The 20,562-nt window shown below is 52.5% G+C and overlaps 1 protein-coding gene across 3 annotated transcripts in view; it reads right to left on the reverse strand.

The window, feature by feature from the left end:
* The window catches only part of PHACTR3 (phosphatase and actin regulator 3), a 203,409-nt gene that overhangs the window by 171,685 nt on the left and 11,162 nt on the right, over positions 1–20,562 (reverse strand). The window contains exon 2 of one of the 3 annotated variants that reach the window (XM_043480276.1): positions 14,482–14,862. The exons of 1 other annotated variant lie outside the window; for it this stretch is intronic. In XM_043480276.1, the coding sequence (XP_043336211.1) occupies positions 14,482–14,599 (118 nt within the window). In that variant the 5' untranslated portion in view covers positions 14,600–14,862. Of the gene's footprint in view, positions 1–14,481; positions 15,034–20,562 lie in introns of those variants that run through there. One more of the 3 variants, XM_043480275.1, reaches the window with a different exon arrangement.

The raw sequence follows: 20,562 nt of genomic DNA on the forward strand, positions 1-20,562 counted from the left end.
TAAGAATGTGACCTTATTTGGAGAGAGGGTCTTTACAGGGGTGATGAGCTAAAATGAAGCCATTCAGGTGGGCCTGATGCATTACAGCTGACCCTGAGCCAGACACGCATAGAGGGAAGGAGATGTGAAGACCCAGGGAGGAGACGGCTGTCTGCACGCCGGCAGGGAGAGGCCTGGAACGAACCTGGAGAGGCCTCAGAAGGAACCCTCCCTGCTGACACCTGGAGCGGGGTCTTCTGGCCTCCAGAACCAGGAGGGGCCCATTTCCCTTCCTGAGGCCACCCAGTCTGCAGCTCTTTGTTAGGACTGTCCCAGGAAACCATGGCAGCCCCTAAGGGGGTGGGGATAGAGGAAAAGCAGCCTCCCCAAGGCCCAGCCTTTCAAATGTGCAGAAAGGGCAATGGTGCTGAGCCTCGCTGGGAACCAAGGAAGTGGGGCCTGGGGGTCTAGAGGAGACGGCTCCCCACCCAGGGGCATGGAGGGAGCACAATGTGGAGTCAGGCGCCGAGGGGGAAGGGCCCACCACGGGCTGCCTGGGCGCCAACACCCCTGACCATTTCAGGGGGCCAAACGGCTTTTATCTGAGTCGAGTCTCCTCACCTGATCGTGGTGATTCTATAAATGTAATAGAGTGTCCTGCAACTTACACCAAAAAAGGTGCATGTACAGTCTTGTGACATTCGCTGTGGCCCCTGGTTTAGTGACAGTGCTGTAACCTATGTCCACTAGCATCCTGTGCCAGGTCAGGGGTCACCATCGAGAGAAGCTGGGGGAAATCTAGGTACTCCTTTTCTGCAAGTTCCATGTGAGTTTAAAAGTATTTATTTTCTAGAATATTTATTCAGCTGCTTTGGATCTTAGTTGGGGCACTCAGGATCTTGGCTGCGTCGAGTGGATCTTCCGTTGCAGCACACAGACTCTCTAGCTGTGGCGTGTAGACTTAGCTGCTCCTCAGCTTGTGGGATCTTAGTTTCCTGACTAGGGATGGAACCCACATACCCTGCATTATAGGATGGGTTCTTAACCACTGGACCACCAGGGGAGTCCTTAAAAGTATTTCCAAAAAAAAAAAAAAGGAAATATACAAAAATGTAAAAAGTCTCACCTCCTCCATGTGGCTCCCACTCTCCTTTGTCTTATTAACAGGCCATCAGTCTTTCTCAAAGCCAGCCTCTTTTGGCCCCTCTGAATATGAGTTGTGGGGAACCTTCCAGGACACTGCTGCACCCCTGAACAGGCTTGGAGGCCTGCTAGGAGCCAGGAGAAAAAGAACAATCCTCCCACACTTTCAATGCTCTGTGTTTGGGCTCACTGGGGAGAACACAGAGCAGGCTTTTGCCCCAGTGAGAGGTGCCTGCTCAAGCCGCAGCCCCTTGGCAAGGACTCATCCAGGCTCTCGGAAGCCCACTGGGAGATGGTGCGGGGCTTGCTCCCTGTGAAATGCCTAATTCTAGCTTCCAGCCATCCTTCGCTCAGGCACAGTGTCCCCTGGCTGTTCTCAATGGCAAGCCTTGTCCTGGAGGAGCACAAAGAGGCCCTTGCCCGGGAGCCAAGAGCGGGGAAGTTGCAGCTGAGATGGGGGTGTCTCCCCCTGCTCCCCAGTGACTGGCCCCATTCTTCCCCCTGCCCCCTCGTACTGGGGGCCTGGGAGCACGCACAGCTCCAAACTCCTAAGTGCCTCTCCTGGCAAGTGGAGAGTGTAAATAAACCCTGGGGGGAGGAAACAAGAGTGAGGCACCGTCCCCGGAAGTGGTCCTGGGAGTTGGAAACCCAGGGTTGGCAGGGGGGGGATTTCTCTATCACTGGGGGGCATTAAAGCAGGAGCTAGACTCTGTGAAGGAATGCCAAAGAGAGGCTGGAGGTAAGCACGTGATACATGGACAAATGGGTACATGAAAGATTGACAGATGGGTGATGAACTTGAGACAGAAGGACAGACAGCACCTGCTGCTCCCTCTGCCTGGAAGGCTACTCTCCAAGGTCCCTACATGACTAATTCTCTCTTTTCCACCTCATATTACTACAGATGCCCTTGCCTAGAGGTCCTCTAACCCCTCCCAACCACTCTCCTTCCGCCAGTCCGGCTGCAGGCACTGAAAACAACCTGGCGTTTCATCACACACCTATTTCTTTCTTAACTACTTCCCCTTGTCCCAGGAGACTATTCACTCTTTGAAGGGAAGGACACCACAGTCCTTACTGGACCTTCCTAACCCCCAAAACAATGACAGGCATACAATAGGTGCCCAATAAATACTCATTAATGCCTGGCAATCACAAAGTCCAGGGAGAAAGTTTAGACTGACTTCATTTTTAAGCTCCCCAGAGGGGGTCGTGAAGACCACTCCTGGCTCAGAACTCCTGGGTTGAATGCCCTTCAAACCCAGCCAAGCCCCGGTGCCCCAAGAGGGGCTGGCTGGCCCCAGCATAGCACAAGCCGCAGGATCTCCAGACCCTGGCTGTCAGGAAAGAAACCTTCACATCTGCCACCACAACACAGGGGCACACGGCCACAGATGTAACGAGCGCCTGCTCCAAATTCAATGCAGAGTCAGAGCCCGCCAGGCACAGAGAAACCTCATTTAAAACTCAGCACCTGCCCAGCAGCTCGGAACAGAGGATCACTGTGTAACTCAGGGCAAGAAGTGGCTCTGGCCTCTTCACATGTACTGGTCGGAGTGGGTATCAGTTACCTACGAGATGTAACAAACCACCCCACTACTCAGCGGCCCCAAATAATAACCATTACATCTACTTGCTGTGGCCAGGGCTTGGGCAGGGTCCCTCTGTTGGACGTGGTGCCAGCCAAGCTTGAGACACCTGGAAGGCCCCCCTATCAAGAACCATCAGCTGGGGCACCCAGTTTTCCCCAGCAGGATGATCCAAACTGGTGGCAGGTGAGAGGGCCAAACAGAGGCTGCTGGGCATCCAAGTCCTGGGTCCAGAAGTCACACTGTGTCACTTTTTCTATGCTATGAGCAAGTGTAATACATGGATGCAAGGGGGCAGGTGACAGCCTCCCCCCAACCCCAACAGGAGGGGTGACAAAGTCACACTGCCCAAGGGCAGTGAGGTCGGAGGGAACGCTGTGGCCTCCTGTAGAAACAAAGTGAATAGCGACCCCTTTCTATAGGAGGCGGAGGGCACAGAGTGGGCAAAAGACTCACCTGGGGTCACACAGAGTCAGGATTGGAAGCCCCACAATATAACCTAGCAACCTCCCTCTGACCCCCGCCGCCTCCACCCTGGAATTCAAGTTCTGAGTCCTACACAAGCCACTGGTGGCCCAGCAGAGGTCACTCAGCTTCCAATAGGATAAGCTTGAACTTCTCCAGAGGGCAGCTCATGGCTTCCAGGAGGGACATCTCTCTCCTGAGGGCACCAGGAATAACCAGAGTCTGGCCAGAGGGAGGACCCTGGCTGCCTGGCCACCCTCCTCCCCATGGGACTGGCGCCTGGCACGCTCATGGGACATCTCTGACTCTTGGAGCTGGAGGGGCTAGAAACACGAGAAGCACTTCTGTGTGTGGCAAGATGGTTAACTACACCGGGTCAAGGTCTCCTAGCAACCGTGGAACATCACCCTCTGCAGGCAGGGCAAGCTGACCTCCTCGCCAGATCCACTGCCCAGCGTGACCCAGGAGAAGGATGGAGGGTATCGTTCCCCCAGGCTGAGCTTTCTGCTCTATGAGCTGAATTCATGGACCATGCACCTGGGGACAGGAAACACAGTTACCTTACACTCAGCTGCAGGCGCTGGGCTGTGGTCAAACACCTCACCCAGCCTCCCAACCACCCACATTCTACGAAGGAGGAAATTGAGGTGATGTCTGCTAGAGGGATCTGCCATCAGCAGAGTCAGGGTTCCAGACTGACTGCAAGGCCAGCTCCGAGGCCCCAGGCACCACGGCTCCACCTGCCTTCAGGAGGGACAACGGCCATGTCACTGACCGCGTCCATGACCGCCTGTGGCTTTCACAAATGAGGATAAGTTATAGCAGGACACACACACACACACACACGTGTACACATGCATGCTATGACTCATTCATCCACCCCCCATCCTCCTCCAACTGCTAGCTGACTTCAGCCCATGACACTCCAGAAGCTCCCTCCTGCCTCCTGGCCTCCGCCCAGCCGTTCTCTCTGCTCAGCACACCCTTCCTGCTCATTCGGCCTGATGGACTCAAACTACCTTTTGGGTCTCAATTCATAGCCCCTGAACACCTTCTCACAAAAAACCCCAGCCAACCAGCCCCTCCCCGTTTCCCCGAGACTGGCATCTGAGCCCATCCCCACTAGACAACCCACAGGGTGGGCCACATCTCTGCTCTCTGTGGCCTAACAGGCGGCCCTTGATTTGGTGGGTGGGAGGTGGGGCGGAATCTCACTTACGATGAGCTGTGGGCATCATCCTGCATCTCTTGTCTCACACTCTCCCTCCAACCTACAATGGCTCCCGGGATGTCACACTGAGCAATGTTAACTGGGCCCTCACAGCCTCCCACCAGAAGAGCTCAGCGTGTGAGATGCAACAGTCAGCTCTGTCCAGGTCAGAAAAAGGAAACAGAAAAACAAACCAACACACCAATGATTAGAATCTCTATTTCCTATGAGCAAACAGCTGCTCTGTGCTAATATCCTCCTGGAATAAACTGTTATTAGTTAATTTAAAAAACCACACAGAGACCAATTATTAACAAATCTGTAAGCTTATTTTTAGCCTGGCATATTACTGATAAGTTGCCCTCTGAGCTACTGTCCCCTCTACCTGTCACTCAGCTCCAGGAATTTCCAACAGGGCAAGACCACTTAACCTGCTCATCATGCTTTGCTGTTGCATTTCTGGGGATTTTTTCCCCTCAGTTTTACTTTTCCTTATGGGTACATGGGACTAGGAATAAGAAAGGGCTGCTAGGTGTCATTACCATGTTTTTACAATAAAAGCAGTTTCTTGTGCACCTTCTATGAACAAGACACTCACACTTTGGCTTTTGGAGCCAAAGAAACAAACGTGGACAAGACCTATCTTTAGAGTAAAAAGATACAAATATGTTTCCCAGAAAGAGTTTGAAAAATATTACAGGAAAGTAATCACATTAAAATGCCAATGCTGTTTGCAATAAGAGTCTTGAGGAAGAGACAAGTTCCATGAGATTCCAGGAGAAGACAAACAGGGTTTGGCCCCTGTGTCCCCCACCCAGAGCGCCTGCCCAGGAGAATACAGGCAAGAAGCAGCGCTTGGTTTGTTCCATGTGGCATGTTATTAGATGCCCCCCTCCTTATTTACCCTTCCCTCTGAAAGGATGAGATAAATAATAAATTATCCCTAAATCCTGCACTAGTTCCTATTAAGGCAGAGGCTGCTAGTTGCAAAAATTAGGGGAAGAAAGCACAGAAGTTGAAAAACAAGCTGGTGTTGCCTCCACTACCCACATGCCCTCCTTCCTGAGACCAAAGCCAACCTCAAGGAGCCCGGGGTCAGCTAAGCACATTGCAGCCTCATGTCTGAGCGTGTGACTCAGCCTTTGACCTAGACCTTTGACTTGGGCCAGTTAAACTAGCCTTGCATTCCAGCTCCCCTGGACCAGCTCCATGATTAGGAAATGGGCACAATCCCCCCAGAGGAGCTCCCAGCGTACACTAGTGACCCCCGGAACCAGCTCCAGGGCCATGCAGGAGGGAGGGTGGGGGAATCCTACGGAGCTACCTGATATCTCTCAGCAAGAGTGACCTTAGGCCAGAAAGGACCCTTCTTTCAACCTCGAGAGGCACCATGGGGGAGCCTCAAAACTGCACAGAATCAGGGATTTCCACTATTACCAACAAAAATGTTCAAGGGCCTCAAAGCGGCCTCTGGTGGAAATGTCTCCAGAATGACAGGTGGGGATAAACACCAGCTCATCATGACCCTGTCTCCTTGTATTCCAAGCACTCTGCTAAATGCTTTACAGAAACCAACCCGTTGAATCCTCACCACCATCCGTCCATGCAGGGACACTTTACAGGGGGGAAACAAGGCTCAGAGATGTTAGGTAGGATTGTCAAAGTCACTTAGACCCAGGTGACACCAAAGAGTCCACACACCTGCCAGCTTCCCTCAGCACCTTGTCTGCTGGCCTCCCAAAGCCAAGGCCCAACCATGGTAGAATACAGGCTGCAGGAAATCCCAGCATGAATGTGACCAAGCCCCTCCCATCAACCGGTGGACTGTATTCCCTCCCCTTGACCTTAAACTGGGCATGTTCCCACTCTAACAGAATCAGGCAGAAGTGAGGACCACAGCACCTAAGAGGGCCCATGCATACCGCCATGGCCAGGAGACAACGTCACTGGGTCCAAGGAGGATGGGGTACAGGTGAAGAAGAGCCACCCTGCTGAGCCCAGCCTAGATGGTCAACCCTGCCAACCTGCAGACAGCAGAGGAGACAGCACCCAGCCTGCAGCACACAGGTCTGAAGGCTGTCCTTACAGCATCAGAGGATACACTGGATGCCACACAGAAGAGGACAGATCTGGGAGGTCTGGTATTTATTATCCATGTGTCCTGTCATTTCACAAGTCAGCACCGTATGAACCGCCCCCAGCCAGAGGGTGAGATTCCAGGACAAGCAATCCTTCTTTACATCACCCCCAACACACCCATCATGCCCCCTGCACACAGGGGCATTTCCTACATCAGCAGATAAACAAATAAGAATGAGACAGTCACAGGTCAAGATGACAATGCACAAGAACATCTCTCATTTCACAGAAACCCACCCCATCTTAGTGATTTCCGCCACACCTGTATCTCCTCAGTGGATGACAGTAACTACTTCATTAATATTTGAAGCCCATATTCTTTTGTTTGCAAATAAATTTGACTTAAAGGAGGACTGCAACCTACCACTCTCTATGGAAGTGCATCCCCATTTACCTGGACGATAACAGGAAAATGAAGAAGGTGGGGGCGGCCGAAGGAACCCTACAGAGCAGTGCTCAGATGGGGACAGCCCTGATGCTGGGGAGCTCTGCACAAAAGACCCTGCCAGCAAACAAGCCAAGGTCAGCAGTGACTTGCCCCATGTGACTGCAGAAAGGCAGTCACCCTACAATTAACATTGCCGAGACAAAGTTTTCCTGCCAAAGGGAAGCAGAAAGATCATTTTTGGCAGGTCTTCCTGCCTTTATTTAAATCCCCTGAGCTAGTGATTACAGCAAGGCAAAAATTTTCTCTGCACATGGCTATAAACTTCCAAGAAGTAATGGGACCAAAAAATTAACTAATGACAATACAACTCAATAGTAAGAGTACCAACGGCAACTTTAACAAACTGTTACATTGAAAACAACTGCATAACAATGTGTGATAAATACATTTATTAAGTCTGTAGCCACAGCTGCCACTCTCTACTCAGATCTTGGCAAATTCATTTTCTGACAGCTGACCAATCGACGCCAAAGTCTACTTATGTCCCGGCCATGAGATAAGGTGTGTTGCCAAGCAACCCACCCAAAGAGCTTGCTTTAACACACATGGACACTCACCCCAGCCCATTAAGGCAAGGCCTGCAGCAACTCTGCCCATGGCTGGTTCTCTGCCAGCTCCTTACCTGACTTCCAGTAAATAAATCTTGTCCTGGTGGCCATTCTAGTTAAATGAACTAGGAAAGGGAAGAGTACATCTGTGCCTGTGTGTTTATGTGACTACAGATTTGTATGTATTTGTGGCACAGGTTGCTTGAAACAGAAATGGGATAAACACATGGATCTGCTTCATCTAAAGCACAGAAAGTGAAAATATTAGTTGCTTAGTCATGTCTGACTCTTTGCAACCCCATGGACTGTAGCCCACCAGGCTCTTCTGTCCATGGGGTTCTCCAGGCAAGAATACTGGAATGGGTAGCCATTCCCTTCTCCATGGGATTTTCCCAACCCAGGGATCGAACCTCAGTCTCCCCCATTGCAGGCAGATTCTTAACCATCTGAGCCACCAGGGAAGCCCAAAGCACAGAAGGCCTTCCTGTAAAAAGATGCATTTTGAAGCCAGTAATGGGTGGGCAGGGCCTAGAGTGACTGGGGCAGAGTAGGAGGGGCTGGGAGTGGGTGGGGCAGAGTGGATAGGGTATGCAGAGTGGGTGGGGCATGCAGAGTGGGCCAGGCTTGAAACTCACCTAGATTCTAACTCCTCCCTACACAAATGTCCCCAGGGCCATCTGGCCCTTTGACCCTACCTCAAGGGTTTGGAGGAAGATTAAATAAAAGGAAGCAAGATGCCCCAGTGTAACACTGAACTGACAAGCATGTTTTCACTTCAGCCACTGAAAATTTACCAGATTATCAGCCAGTTAGAGAAGGGGCTGCAGATAGACCCACAGGCTGTCCCCACCTCTTCATCACAGGGTCCACTGCCTCCCAACTTTATTCACAGAGGATGGAATGATCTCAAGGTGATTAGGAGATATCTGAGGAGACTGTTACCCCCTCAAAGCTGTGAAACCAATGACAGCGTCTGTTAGAGACAATAGCTCAGTGATCCTCACCCACCTGGAGGAATGGACAATACTGACCACCATGTTACAGACAAGAAATGGAGGTTCAGAGAGGTGAAGCAACTTGCCCAAGGTCACACAGCATGTATGTGGCAGAGCCTGATCTGGGACTCCATCCAACTCCAGGCAAAGAATCTCTGGATGCCATTGTTTTCTTTGTCAAAGAGACCCATCCAGCCAGAGCCAACCATGGCACATTGTAGGCTCTCTGGAGGAGCTCACTGAATTGAGATAAATTAATCTTGTGTGGATAAGAAATGACCTCTGTTTGGGTGTCCTCCCCTTAAGGATGTGAGACGATCAGCCAAGGGTCTCCAGCACAAGGCCTCCCAGACCATGTCCATTCTGTCTTCACTCTGACTTGTCTGTTCAGTCCATGGACAACCACTGGGGAACAGCCACGGGCTGCACAGCCAAGGAACAAGGGATAAGGACCTACCTGAGGGGTCTTCCACTCCTGAGCAGCGCTGACTGAGCCACCCACAAGGATAGAATATTCTAGACCCATGCTATCGAACATGGCAGCTGCCAGCCACATGTGGCAACTGAGCACTTGAGATGTAACGAGTGTGACCGAGGAAAGGAAATTTTAAGGTTGATTTATTTAATTTAGATTTAAATTGCCATAAGTAGCTAATGACTACAGTACTGCAGAGTGCTACCCAGCAGGAGAGACAAAGCATAAGCGAGTGGGTCAAATAAGTGAGATCATTTCAAAGAGTGACCAGTGAGGAGATGGAAAGTGGGTGAAGTGACCACAAGGGATGGGGTGCGGGCGGGGCATAAACCCTGGACCCTGACTGTGTCTGACCTTCTGCCAAACAGCCACGCCTGGCACCTGGGAAGGTCCCAGGGACAAAGCTGTCCCTTGTCACTGGCTTCTGTGTCCTCTTAAGGGAGTAGGGGATGAGGAACAGAAATTTCAGAAGCTTTCAATCACTTCCTATGAGGAATGTGCCGTTGTTTTCATAACCAGGAAAAATTCTAAGTTTTTAAACTCTGTATTTTTTTAAACTCTGTATTTTTTAAGCACCCAGCTTTTATGTTTAATAACCCCAAAGAAGAAGCTAACAAGGTAATTACAGCAGAGTTCTATTGTTAATTAAGCCATGGAGACACTCTGCAAGGGGCCAGAGGGAGAACCCCAAAACTCAGGACTTCAGAGCAAGAGAGCATTTGAGGAAAGAAGCCCCGAAGAACCAGGCCATGGAGAAAGCAGGCTGAGACCCCTCATCTCCACCCCAGGCGGGGTGCCCATAAACAGCAAAGGAACGCCAAACCTAGAGTCTGGGGGCCGGGGCTGTGTCTGTGCGTCTGTCTGCAGCTCAGGAAGGGAGTAGATGCTCTGAGGGTTTCACCCTCTCTGGGCCATGAGCAGAGGTGGACCTGTCCCTGCAGAGGGGCATGGCCCCCGCCCCCTCCACACTGAGCCTCCAACCATCTCAAGTTGCCCCTAAGCAGCTTACCCACAGTGGGCCCATCCAGCCACCTGGCCAGCCCCAGGCCTCGTTCACTCAGACACTGTGCTTGGTCCCATAGATGCTTACCAAGGCCTCCAGTGGGCAATGGGCTCCCAGCCTGGTGGGGATGGTCCACTGAGAATAAGACCTAAGTCCCAGGCAGTGATGAACATCATGAACAAGTTGGGATGAGAACTGGGTAGTGCGAGCAGGGCAGCTACTTAATCTCATCAGATGAACAAAGAGGGCCCTCTGAGGAGGCAACATCAGATCAAGACCTGGGCAAGCAGGGAGTCAAAGGACACAGCGGTCTGGGGCTCAGGAGGCAGACAGGTCAGGGCAGAACCCACTGGACACATACTTAGACACACACACACAGAAGTTGTCAGCAGAGGCTGAGACAGTGGCTCAGGGAGGACTAGACTCAGTGGGTCCCTGGATCTGGTCCCCCGACCCGTACCATCAGCATGACCTGGTCACCCGTTAGAAATGCACTTCACCGGCATCCACCACAGGCTGAACCGGAAACAGAGGGGGTGGGGTGAACAGGTGACTTCCAGGTGACTCTAATCCACACCAGGGTTTGAGAATGAAATAGCTACATCAGCAGTCCTCCAGGGAGATTTTGCCCCCAGGGGACACCTGGCAAGTCTGAAGACATTTTCAGTGGTCACAATCAGGGGCTGGGCTGCTACAGTTATCTCAAGGGCAGAGGCCAGGGATGCTGCTAAACGTCTGACCATGCACAGGTCCCATAGCAGAGAAGGACCCCATTACCAATGTCAGTGGTGCTGAGAAACCCACTCGGGATCAAAAGGCCCCCCACCTGGTTGCACAGAAAAAGACAAGTTGCAAGTCCCCATGGAAACATTCTAAACAGCTGACCCTGGTAAGTCTTCATTTAGTCTCTGGTCCTGCTCTCTGGAAACCAGGAAAAGAGCTGAGAGTGGAGGGAAAAGACAGCAATGGATGGCCCTGCAGCGACCACTGTGTGTTGGGCGGGGGAAAGGAATAGAGGGATGAGCAGGGAGCTGAGAGAGGGCAGTGCAGCAAAAACCCAGGGGGGAGAGAGTGGTGGGGAGAAGGGGGCCAGAAGAGCAGCAAAGGAACGAAATGAGGAGGTGGCACGCGACTGGATCGGGGAAAGGTCCACACAGGACCAAAGCCACAGTCTGAGAGCGGATAGAACTCCTCAAGACTATGAACTCAGAGGCAGGAAAGGCGATGGGGATGCCGAGTTGCCTTGTGAAAATTTTAAGTTGTGGGGAAAATCCTGACCATACTTGTGGGCACAGAGTGAGGATTTGCAGACAGGAACCCTGGAAAGCTGCCTACAGAATCATGAGTGGAGCAACAATGTGGAAAGAGCATGAGGGTTGGTCCTCAAGGAAAGTCCTTCACCCTTGCCAGGCAGTCCACAGCCACAGACGCAGTCGCAGAGAGATTTAGCACACTAACAAGGCCACAAAAAGATGCTCACACTCGCCAACAATCACAGAACCACAAATTAACACAATGAGACACCCCTTGTCACCCTTCACGAGAGAGAAAGCCAGATGGACGACCCCAGGCATCGGGAAGGCTTTGGAGAAAGGATGCACTCAGATCATGGGTCCATTTTCCAGGAGGAAGCGATATCAGAAAAATTTTAAATGTGAGCCTCCTGTGACCTAGACATACCCTACAGGAAATTCACATGGGAGCACAAGGAGGCTTTGCCTGGATGACCACTGTGGGATCACTTGTAATGGATGAAAAATGGAAACACACATATAGCTCAACTGAGAGAAACATATTCTTCAGGATACTATACAGTTATTAAGAAAAGGAGATGGAGATATACTTGCCACGTGGTGAGACCTCCTCCAAGATCCAGTGTTGAGTAGAAACCCAAACTGGAGAAACCCAAACCACCTTCCATGTGGTGTGAAACCACTTGTGTTCTCTTAAATGCCTTTCCCAAGAACCTGTAGATATAAACACGCAGGAAAAGGTAGAGATGCTCCACGGAGCTCATCACAGAGATAACATCCAGAGAGGGAGGGAGAGGGGTGTCGCTGCTTACTTTCCTGTGATATTCTGAGTTTCTGTTGTGACAATACTGATGCATTAAAAATGCACTTTGGAGGGGAAAAGGGCAAATGCCATCACGAGCTGTTTTATAAAAACAAAAAAACTGTTGTTTCCAAAGATGGAAGCAGGTGACTGTGCACCAGCTCACTCCACAGCCAGCTCACCAGCCTCACTTCAGAGCAGCAGGTGGATGAATGGGAGAGGTTCTTCAGGGAAAGGGAACTGAAAGACTGGACTCTACAGCCTAGTGAAGAAATGCCTCAGGTGGGTGTGACAACACCACAAGATTCTCTGGAAGCCAAGGTACCATGCATCGGGAGACAATCCCATTAGGACTGACTGACAGCAGACCATTTCGAACTATTTGAAAACGAATGTTTGAATGGGTTTGCCCAAAGAGAAGCATGCACTGCCTCATAAGGAAGTGAGTCCCCCATCAAAAGAGGTATGCAAGCGCACACCGAGCCAGCCAAGCAAAGCAGTTGTAGAAAATGCTCCCCTAATCCACCCTTCCCACTTCAAGCTCCCAGGCTGCTTCCGACCTGAAGATTCTGAATCTCTTTCCACTGGAACTCCTGTGTCTAACATAGTTCTTAAATACTTCATTTTTCCTTTTCAGTAAGGTTCTACAACTCATAGAATTATATCCATAGAGACTTTTCACCCCGGGTCTCTGCTCTTTGGGTCCCCTTTTGTGCATGTGAACCTGAGACTAACTTGGGCTTTCATCCTCCCACGCCATCACTGCATCACAGACATCCAAGCCCTTTCACCTCTCTCCCAAGTGGACCGGCACGAGTCACCTGCCAAGCCCCGTGTTCCCACCCACGGAGGCATCAACTCACAGACAGCCAAAACGCTAAATCCTCCATAATTCCCATTTCAAGTTTGCATCCTCTCACTGCCAGGGAGACAAAAGGAGCTGAGAAGGATTCTCTCGTGACGAGCCACTCAACTTCCATAATTGGAACAATCATGGATGTGCATCTCCGACACAGAGAAAACCAATCCATCATGGAGTGCTGAAGGCTTAATCCCCGATTTCTAATAAAAGGATTAATTAAAGCCTTAAGGGTCTGCTTAGAGCTGCCTCTGCCTGAAACTCCAAGGAAATTAACTTGCCCTTCCAGATACCGAAAACAAAAAGGCAGGGATTTCCTCAGCCTGGTACCTTAGTTTGACCAAATGACACAGTGTCAACAGTCCTAACAAAGAAATCTTACAAGCCTTGTATGGGTTTATTGTTTAAAATTTCAGATTGGGTCCTGGCGCCCACAGAGCTGCCTCTAACGGGTCTTTCTTTGCAGTTAAATAGTGAAGCTGCTCTGTGTTCCAGCAAAGTGAAGGAATCTCCCCACAAAGCCGGATCACCCCAGCCCCAGGGGCTGTGTGGAGCTGCACGCCCACAAGTTAAGGTGATCAAGTCCCCATCTGGGTCTGGTGCCTTCAGAGAGAAAGAGTCATCAGAGGAAGGTAAGAGCAACTTATTGTCAAAACAGAACGTGTGAAGGGACCCTGCTTCCCTAGGATACGAATGGAGTCCTGTGGCTCCATACCAAAACACCAGCTTTGATTCTTTTTTTGAACCCTACATTTCAGAAGCTCAGACTTCTCCCTGTGAAGTGAAAATTGCCTTCTGGTGGAGAAAGGTTTTAATGATCACTTTGCTTCCTGGGTCTCCATGGTGACGGGCGCACAGCCCACCACCCCCCCTCCGCTTTATTAGGCCTTTCTTCCTCTCTGGAAAGTAATCAATCAAGCCTTATGGACGCCTTTGTGACCGGATTTATCACCTAAACAATCGACGTTGCTGTGGGGGTGGGGGAGTGAACGAAGTCCATATAATTTAATGAAATCGGGCTCCGTCCTGGCGCACGCACGCCCTTCATCTCCCCGTGGCAGCTCTGCCAACACACCTGTCCCGGGAGGCGGGTGGGCGCGCCCAGGTGCGCCAGGCCCCGCCGACTTGGGAGCCCCGTGGAAGCCCCTCTGCACGGCTGCCGCACCAAGCGCTCCCTGCCCGCGAGGGGACGCCCCAGCCAGGCCGCTGGGGCCACCGGAGCTGGGGTCCGGGGGAGGGAGGCAGAGCTCGGAGCCGGCACTGGCGGAGGCGGCCACGGTTCTGCCTCTGGTCCCCCAGGTGGTCAGCACCCGAAGGAAGGCAGCCCCTCGGAGAGGACAGCAGAGCCCACCAGTCCTCAAGGAGGGTGGATGCGGAGCGCCGGTCTCTACCAGGAAAACCGGCTCCTCCTCGGACAAAGGGCTCCCTGCCGCCTTACGGGGAGCCTGAGCGCCCGGGTCCTGCCGCGGCTCCCCAAACGCAGACCCGACGCGGAGCAGCGCCGGGGACGTGCGCCCAGCGCCCCCTGCCCTGGCCTTCCCCGCCTGCCCGGCCGCCCCCGCCCGCCCATTACCTGGGTTCTCCCCGGCGTCCGCGGAGGAGGTGGCCGAGGAGTCGGTGAGGACGCTGGGGTCACTCTGAGAGCGGCCCCGCGACACGAGGCAGCTGCTCTCGTCCTCGGACGCGGCCATGGGCCCGGCGGCGCTGGGGCAAGTTGGAGGGAGCCGCGTGCAATCAGAGCATCCAGGCGGCCAAGGTCACTGGCCAAGGGACTGGAGGGGGCGTTTTTTAAAAAAGGAAAATCAAAAAGGACAGGGAAAGGGAAGGAGCCGGAGGACGAGGCCAGGGCTGGCTTCAGGGCGGTGAGACAATAGCCTGGCGGCGGCAGCCAGGCACATCCCGGCGCGCGCGGCCTCTCTCCGTTATTTATTCGTGTTTATTCCCATTCTTCAGTCTATATTCCAGGAAAAAAAAAAAGTTGAACCAGGAAATAAAAACTTTTTCTTGTCAGTGTTTATTGCGTGCTTGGGGCAGGGGGTGATGTCCAGGAATTTCTGGGGGCGCTCCCTCCCCCCACCCCACCCCCCACCCCCCGGGGAAAGAAAGGAAAAAAGAAGAATCTTTGCTCTGGCAATAGCTTTAATCTGAAAGCTGTTCTTGGAGCATCTGTTGGAAAACATTAGGATTCTCCCATCATGCCGCGCGAGAGGAGCCTGACGTCACGAGAGAGGGGAGTGAGAGCCAGCGCCGTGATGGGGAGGGGTCTCAAATACCTGAACTGCACGCCGCCAGCCCTGAGGGAAGTGGGGGCTTACTCCTGAGTTCTGGATAGCCCACCCCCACCCCAGCCGAGCTCTAGAACGAGGAGTCCGCATACTGCTTCCTCCCCCTCCCCCAGCTGGAGAGGGTGCCTCCCTCGGTGGAGGCAGGGCCTGATCTCCTCAGCAGCTTCCCAGAGGTTCCCGGCCCGGGTTTGCACTCTTGGGGATTTAGACTGGGGTCTTGTTGCCCAGGAGCCCCCTGCAATGAGGGGGCGGGGCTTTCCCAACCTGTATCCCCGCCCACCGCATCCTCGTCCTCTCTGCCCACCCTTTCTTGCCCCACCTCTCCTTGCCCGGGAGGAGAGAGGCAGGAGGGGAGCCTGGCTCCTCCAGGGAGGCTTCCCCCAGATTCCTTGATGGAGTTGAGGGGGCCAGGGGAGGGAGGTGACACCCGCTAGGGCTGCCACTTACAGAGGTGTCCCCTGAGGTGTTAACGAGCAATTCTCACCCTGCTAGATGGAGGGGGGCGGGGGCAGGGGGCGGGGAAACACAGGCAACTCCCACATCAGCTAAGGCAGGGACCGGAGCGCAAGGAAGAAGAGGCCAGCCTTGTAAAGGGCACAGAGAGGGACACGGTGGGGAGCGGTGTCACACAGCCTGGGCTAGGAAGGGGGCCAGAAGCCTAGACGGTAGGCCCCCAGGGACACCGGGGGAGGGTGCATCAAGCTCCGATGGGCAGGATCCCATCTCAGCCCCTCAAACCACTCCAGGGAGCAGGTGCCGCTCTCAGCCCCACTGCGATGACAAAACCAACTGGGGCTCAGAGAAGGAGCGTGCCAGGCGTCCCGCAGCTGGGCAGGGCCCAGGGACTTTCCTGGGCTGCTCGTTCGTATCTGGCCCTGAAGCAGGGCTGGGATGCAGGGGGAGCACCTGGCAGCATTGGGTGAAGGACCAGGACAGAACTAAGACATAAGGAAATGATGGTCCTCACTGCACACAGGGCTTTGGGCTCTTAGAAGCAGGTGCCTCAGAGACACCAAACCTTCCTTCCTTCCAAAAAACCCCACAGCCCACTGTGTAGTGGGTGGGCATGCCAGACATTGGGGATCCAACAGAAACAAATGAGAAACACTCCCAGTGAGTCTTCCAGGTGGCGGGAGGATACAGCCGAGAATGGCGGCCAATAAATCAATAGAGGACCCCCAAAACATTTCATCGGAGTTGTCAACACATTGTTGTTGTTGTTCAGTCACTTAGTTGTGTCGGACTCTTTGTGACCCCATGGACAGTAGCACGCCAGGCTTCCCTGTCCTTCACCATCTCCCAGAGTTTGCTCAAACTCATGTCCATTGAGTTGGTAATGCTATCTAACCACCTCATCCTCTGTCGTCCCCTTCTCCTCCTGCCCTCAATCTTTCCCAGCATCAGGATCTTTTCCAATGAGTCAGCTCTTTGCATCAGGCGGCCAAAGTGTTGGAGCTTCAGCATCAAAACATACCATGAGGCAAAGAGGAACCTGGTAGGACATTTTACTAAACACTTTTTATCCACATAAAAATGTGCTGGGTGGGGAGCACCTGGCTCCGGGCTGAGCCCTTTTCTGGGGTGGCAGTGGGAGGGGTGTATCATTTCTTCCTCACAAGCCTCGGAGGTGTGAGCTACCTTAGAGGTGAGTGTACCTGCCCAGGTCATAAACCAGGACAGGCAGGGCTGATGCTCCTGGTCCGGGATCTCTCCAAGTATGTCCTCAGGCAGCCCCAAGAGCCTTGCTGAGTCCTGGCCCAAACACAGGTAAGTCTCAGGAAGCCCTCAACCTCATCATCCGTGCCTCCCACATCTACATGACAAGACCTGCAGTGGGCCTAGCCAGCAGCAGATGCAGAGATGGACCAGTGGGGTTGGGGCGGGCAGGGGAGCAGGGGCGACAGCAGCCCAGGGTCATGGGCAAAAGGAGGAGAGAAGGAAGGTGGCCTCACAGGTTTCCAGCTGTGTTCCCCCACCCCCCACCCCCACCCTCATGCTTTAGGGCTTTCCCTACTCAGAACCTGTATTGCTACTCACAATATTTTTCTTTTAATCAATCAGTTTGGTTGGAAAGATCCCCCGGAGAAGGAAAGGGCAATCCACTGCAGTATTCTTGCCTGGAGAATCCCACGGACAGAGGAGCCTGGTAGGCTACGGTCTATGGGGTCACAGAGTCACACGACAGAAGTGACTCAGCACAGCACAGCATGGCTCAGCACTTAAATGCATTTTAAAGGAAAGCATCACTCCAGCGACAGAAATGTAGCCTGCCTGTCACACCTGGGGAGGACGAAGGACACAAGGATTGCCTATAGTTGCCAATATTCCCCCAATGCCTTGTCCGTGTATGTACCACCTAAAACCATTTCTAGTTCCTTTGGGTGGTCCACATAGCTGTGCCTGCTCCCCTTAAGTGCATGGCGAGACAAAGGCACAGAAAACGATAAGACTTAGCATTTGCTCCAGGAACTGAGGTGGAGATTGGCAGGGGGGAGGTGTGGTGCACAGGCAGAAGACAGGGATGACAACCAAAATGTAGTCCTTAAACATATATGTCAGTACCATATTGATTTGTTTGAGCCAGGAAGGGAAAGAGCTAGCCATTGTATTTTTCTCTGGCTTTGAAATGTTCCATAATAAAAACAGTTTCAGGTTTTAAAAAAAATTAGTGATCCCACCTCTACTGATCAGGAGAAATAAAAGTCTGGTGAACTTCCAGAAGGAGAAACGTGGACCTTCCAAGTCACCCATGCCGAGACTGGGGCCGGCGGGAGGTCTGCAAAGATCTGGCCCCTGAGGTGTGTGCAAGGCTGCTGTCTGCAGGTTCCAGCCTGCAGGAGCCCCAGGAAATTGTGAAAGTCATCAACTGTCTGTCCTCAAGATTTCTGCAGGGGCCCAGGAAATAGGTGTTTGTTGACTGAACCAATGAGTACGCACACAGTGGGGTCGACACATCACTGCTCCAGGAGAAGGCGCTCAGCATCTTCAGAACCCCAGTAGCTCCAGGCTTTCGGGGACAGAGGTGGTCACTTCCTGACCTCCCTTCCCCAATCCTGATGTTTCTCCTGAGGCTCCAGGGAACTGTCCTTCCCCATCACAGGAACAGAATTAAACCAGAAAATTCAAATGCTTAAAAAGAACTATTCCAGCCAAGCTCTTAGGGAACCAATGAAAGAGGGTCCAGAGGTCATCCCCCAGGATGGGGATCCAAGACCAGAGGAAAGGGGAGGGTGAAGACAAAGCAGGTCCCCCAGAACCTGCAGTGAGGAGGGGAGCCCTGCCCTCTGCTGCTTACAGGAGGAACTGCACCCAACCGTGGCCCTTGGGAACTTCCCTGACCGGAGGGCTGACCTAGCCTTGAACTTGGCTTCTTTTGCCTTTTGCCCTTGGTGGGGTCTCCACCACTGGCCTTGCCCATTAGGCTACCCAGGGTGATGCTTCATGCAGTGCCAGCTGTGGCTGTGTTCTAAACACACCCAACTCTTCTAAGGCAAAATCCTTCACGTCAGCAACCATGGTCCCCACCCTGAAAGGCACGGCAGCCAGCGCTGGCCTGAGAAACGTGCTAAGTCCGCCTCGCAGTGTCTTCCGTGCTCAGGCTGCTAGAGAAGCCCTTCCAGCCCAGAGTCTGAGATCCAGGCAGGAGAGGGGTTTTAATCACTTTCTGTGTCTCCCCTCTCTGTGAGGTTGGGGGAAGGGCATTGCTCACAGGGTGATGGCATTCGATAGGGCACCCAGCTCTTGGGACACAAAAGTCCTCTGATGCAAGACACTGACCTTCTAACATCTTACGTGCCTTGAGCACCTGCAGGCGACCAGGGAGGACCACAGAGGATGGCAGTGATGGAGGCAGAAGAACGAGGAGCAAGAAGCCCGACCAGGGGAGGGACATGGTGCCCTCTGCAGGAAGGACAGAAAACAGCCCCAGGCAGGCTAATCTGTGTCACAGACCCTCCCATCCTGTCCTGGTTCATCCTATTTTCCTTCCTTGCCAGGGGATGTTTCCAGCTAATGAAGGGAAGCACCAAACAATTGATGCTTTTGAACTGTGGTGTTGGAGAAGACTCTTGAGAGTCCCTTAGAGTACAATGAGATCAAACCAGTCAATCCTGAAAGAAATCAATCCTGAATATTCGTTGGAAGGACAGATGATGAAGCTGAAGCTCTAATACTTTGGCCACCTGATGGGAAGAGCTGACTCATTAGGAAAGACCCTGATGCTGAGAAAGACTGAAGGCAGGAGAAGAAGGGGATGATAGAGGATGAGATGGTTGGATGGCATCACTGACTCAATGGACAGGAGTTTGAGCAAGCTCTAGGAGATGGTGAAGGACAGGGAAGCCTGGCATCCATGGGGTCGCAAAGAGTCGGACATGACTGAGCAACCGAACAGCAATAACAAATGAAGGGAGAGGGGCTGGTGCAGGCCTGGAGAGTCACACAGAGAAAAGGCAGCTGTCATCATGACCCTGGCAGATGCTGACGGCAGCGTCCCTGCTCCCTGCCTGAGTGTCCTATGTGGTCCTGGAGCTGCAGCAGCCACCTGTGACCCTGGGGGGACACACATGAGGATGGGATGCCCAAAACTGTGGAGAAAAGGATTATGAAGGACATGGATGCTTAGAACGCTGACAACAAGGAAAAGGGCAAAGGATAATGCTCGTCGGAAGTCACGCTCACCGCCTCAACCATCCGGCCACTTGACTCTTTCAAAAGGAGATAAGTCATGTTTAAATAAAGATCACTGTCACCCAAACACTGTCTCTTTCCTCCGATTCAACATGTACACTGTAATATGTTTACTGGATTTATATTCTAAAGGGACCAGTTTCCTTTCCCACGGGAGACCCCGGAGCTGGGCTCACTGCCTCACCACACACAGATTTATGCCTCCAACACCCCATCGCAGCAGGAATGGGAGACAAAGTACTTCATTGTAAAATAGTTCAAACACAGCATGGTGCCCAATCCATAAATTACAGAAAATCCATAGCACAAGGCTTATCGGTAGTACTTTAAAAATACATCTTAAGTTCCGCAGCTGGAGTGATAATTCCAAGAATCCACTTGTACAAACCTATAAATAATGATGGTTTGTCCATGTTTTCACAGAAACCATGATCTCTTTCAGGGCCCATAATTCACTAAACTTGTATGTGGGTTAAAGCTGGTGGGTCCACTGGGGTTTCATGGGGGAAGGGGAAGTTATTTAGGCAATTAGATACTGGCATCCTCACCAGGCCCCATTCTGGAATATTAACAAGAGTTCCTGTGACTTCCACGGCACACGGGGAGACAGGATTCATATCTGTGCTTAGCAGAGGCTTCATCAGTTCAGCGAGTTGGGATGCAACAAAGATTACTCCTGG

This window comes from Cervus canadensis, chromosome 10 (genome assembly GCF_019320065.1).
Source record: "Cervus canadensis isolate Bull #8, Minnesota chromosome 10, ASM1932006v1, whole genome shotgun sequence".
NCBI classification, from domain to species: Eukaryota; Metazoa; Chordata; class Mammalia; order Artiodactyla; family Cervidae; genus Cervus; species Cervus canadensis.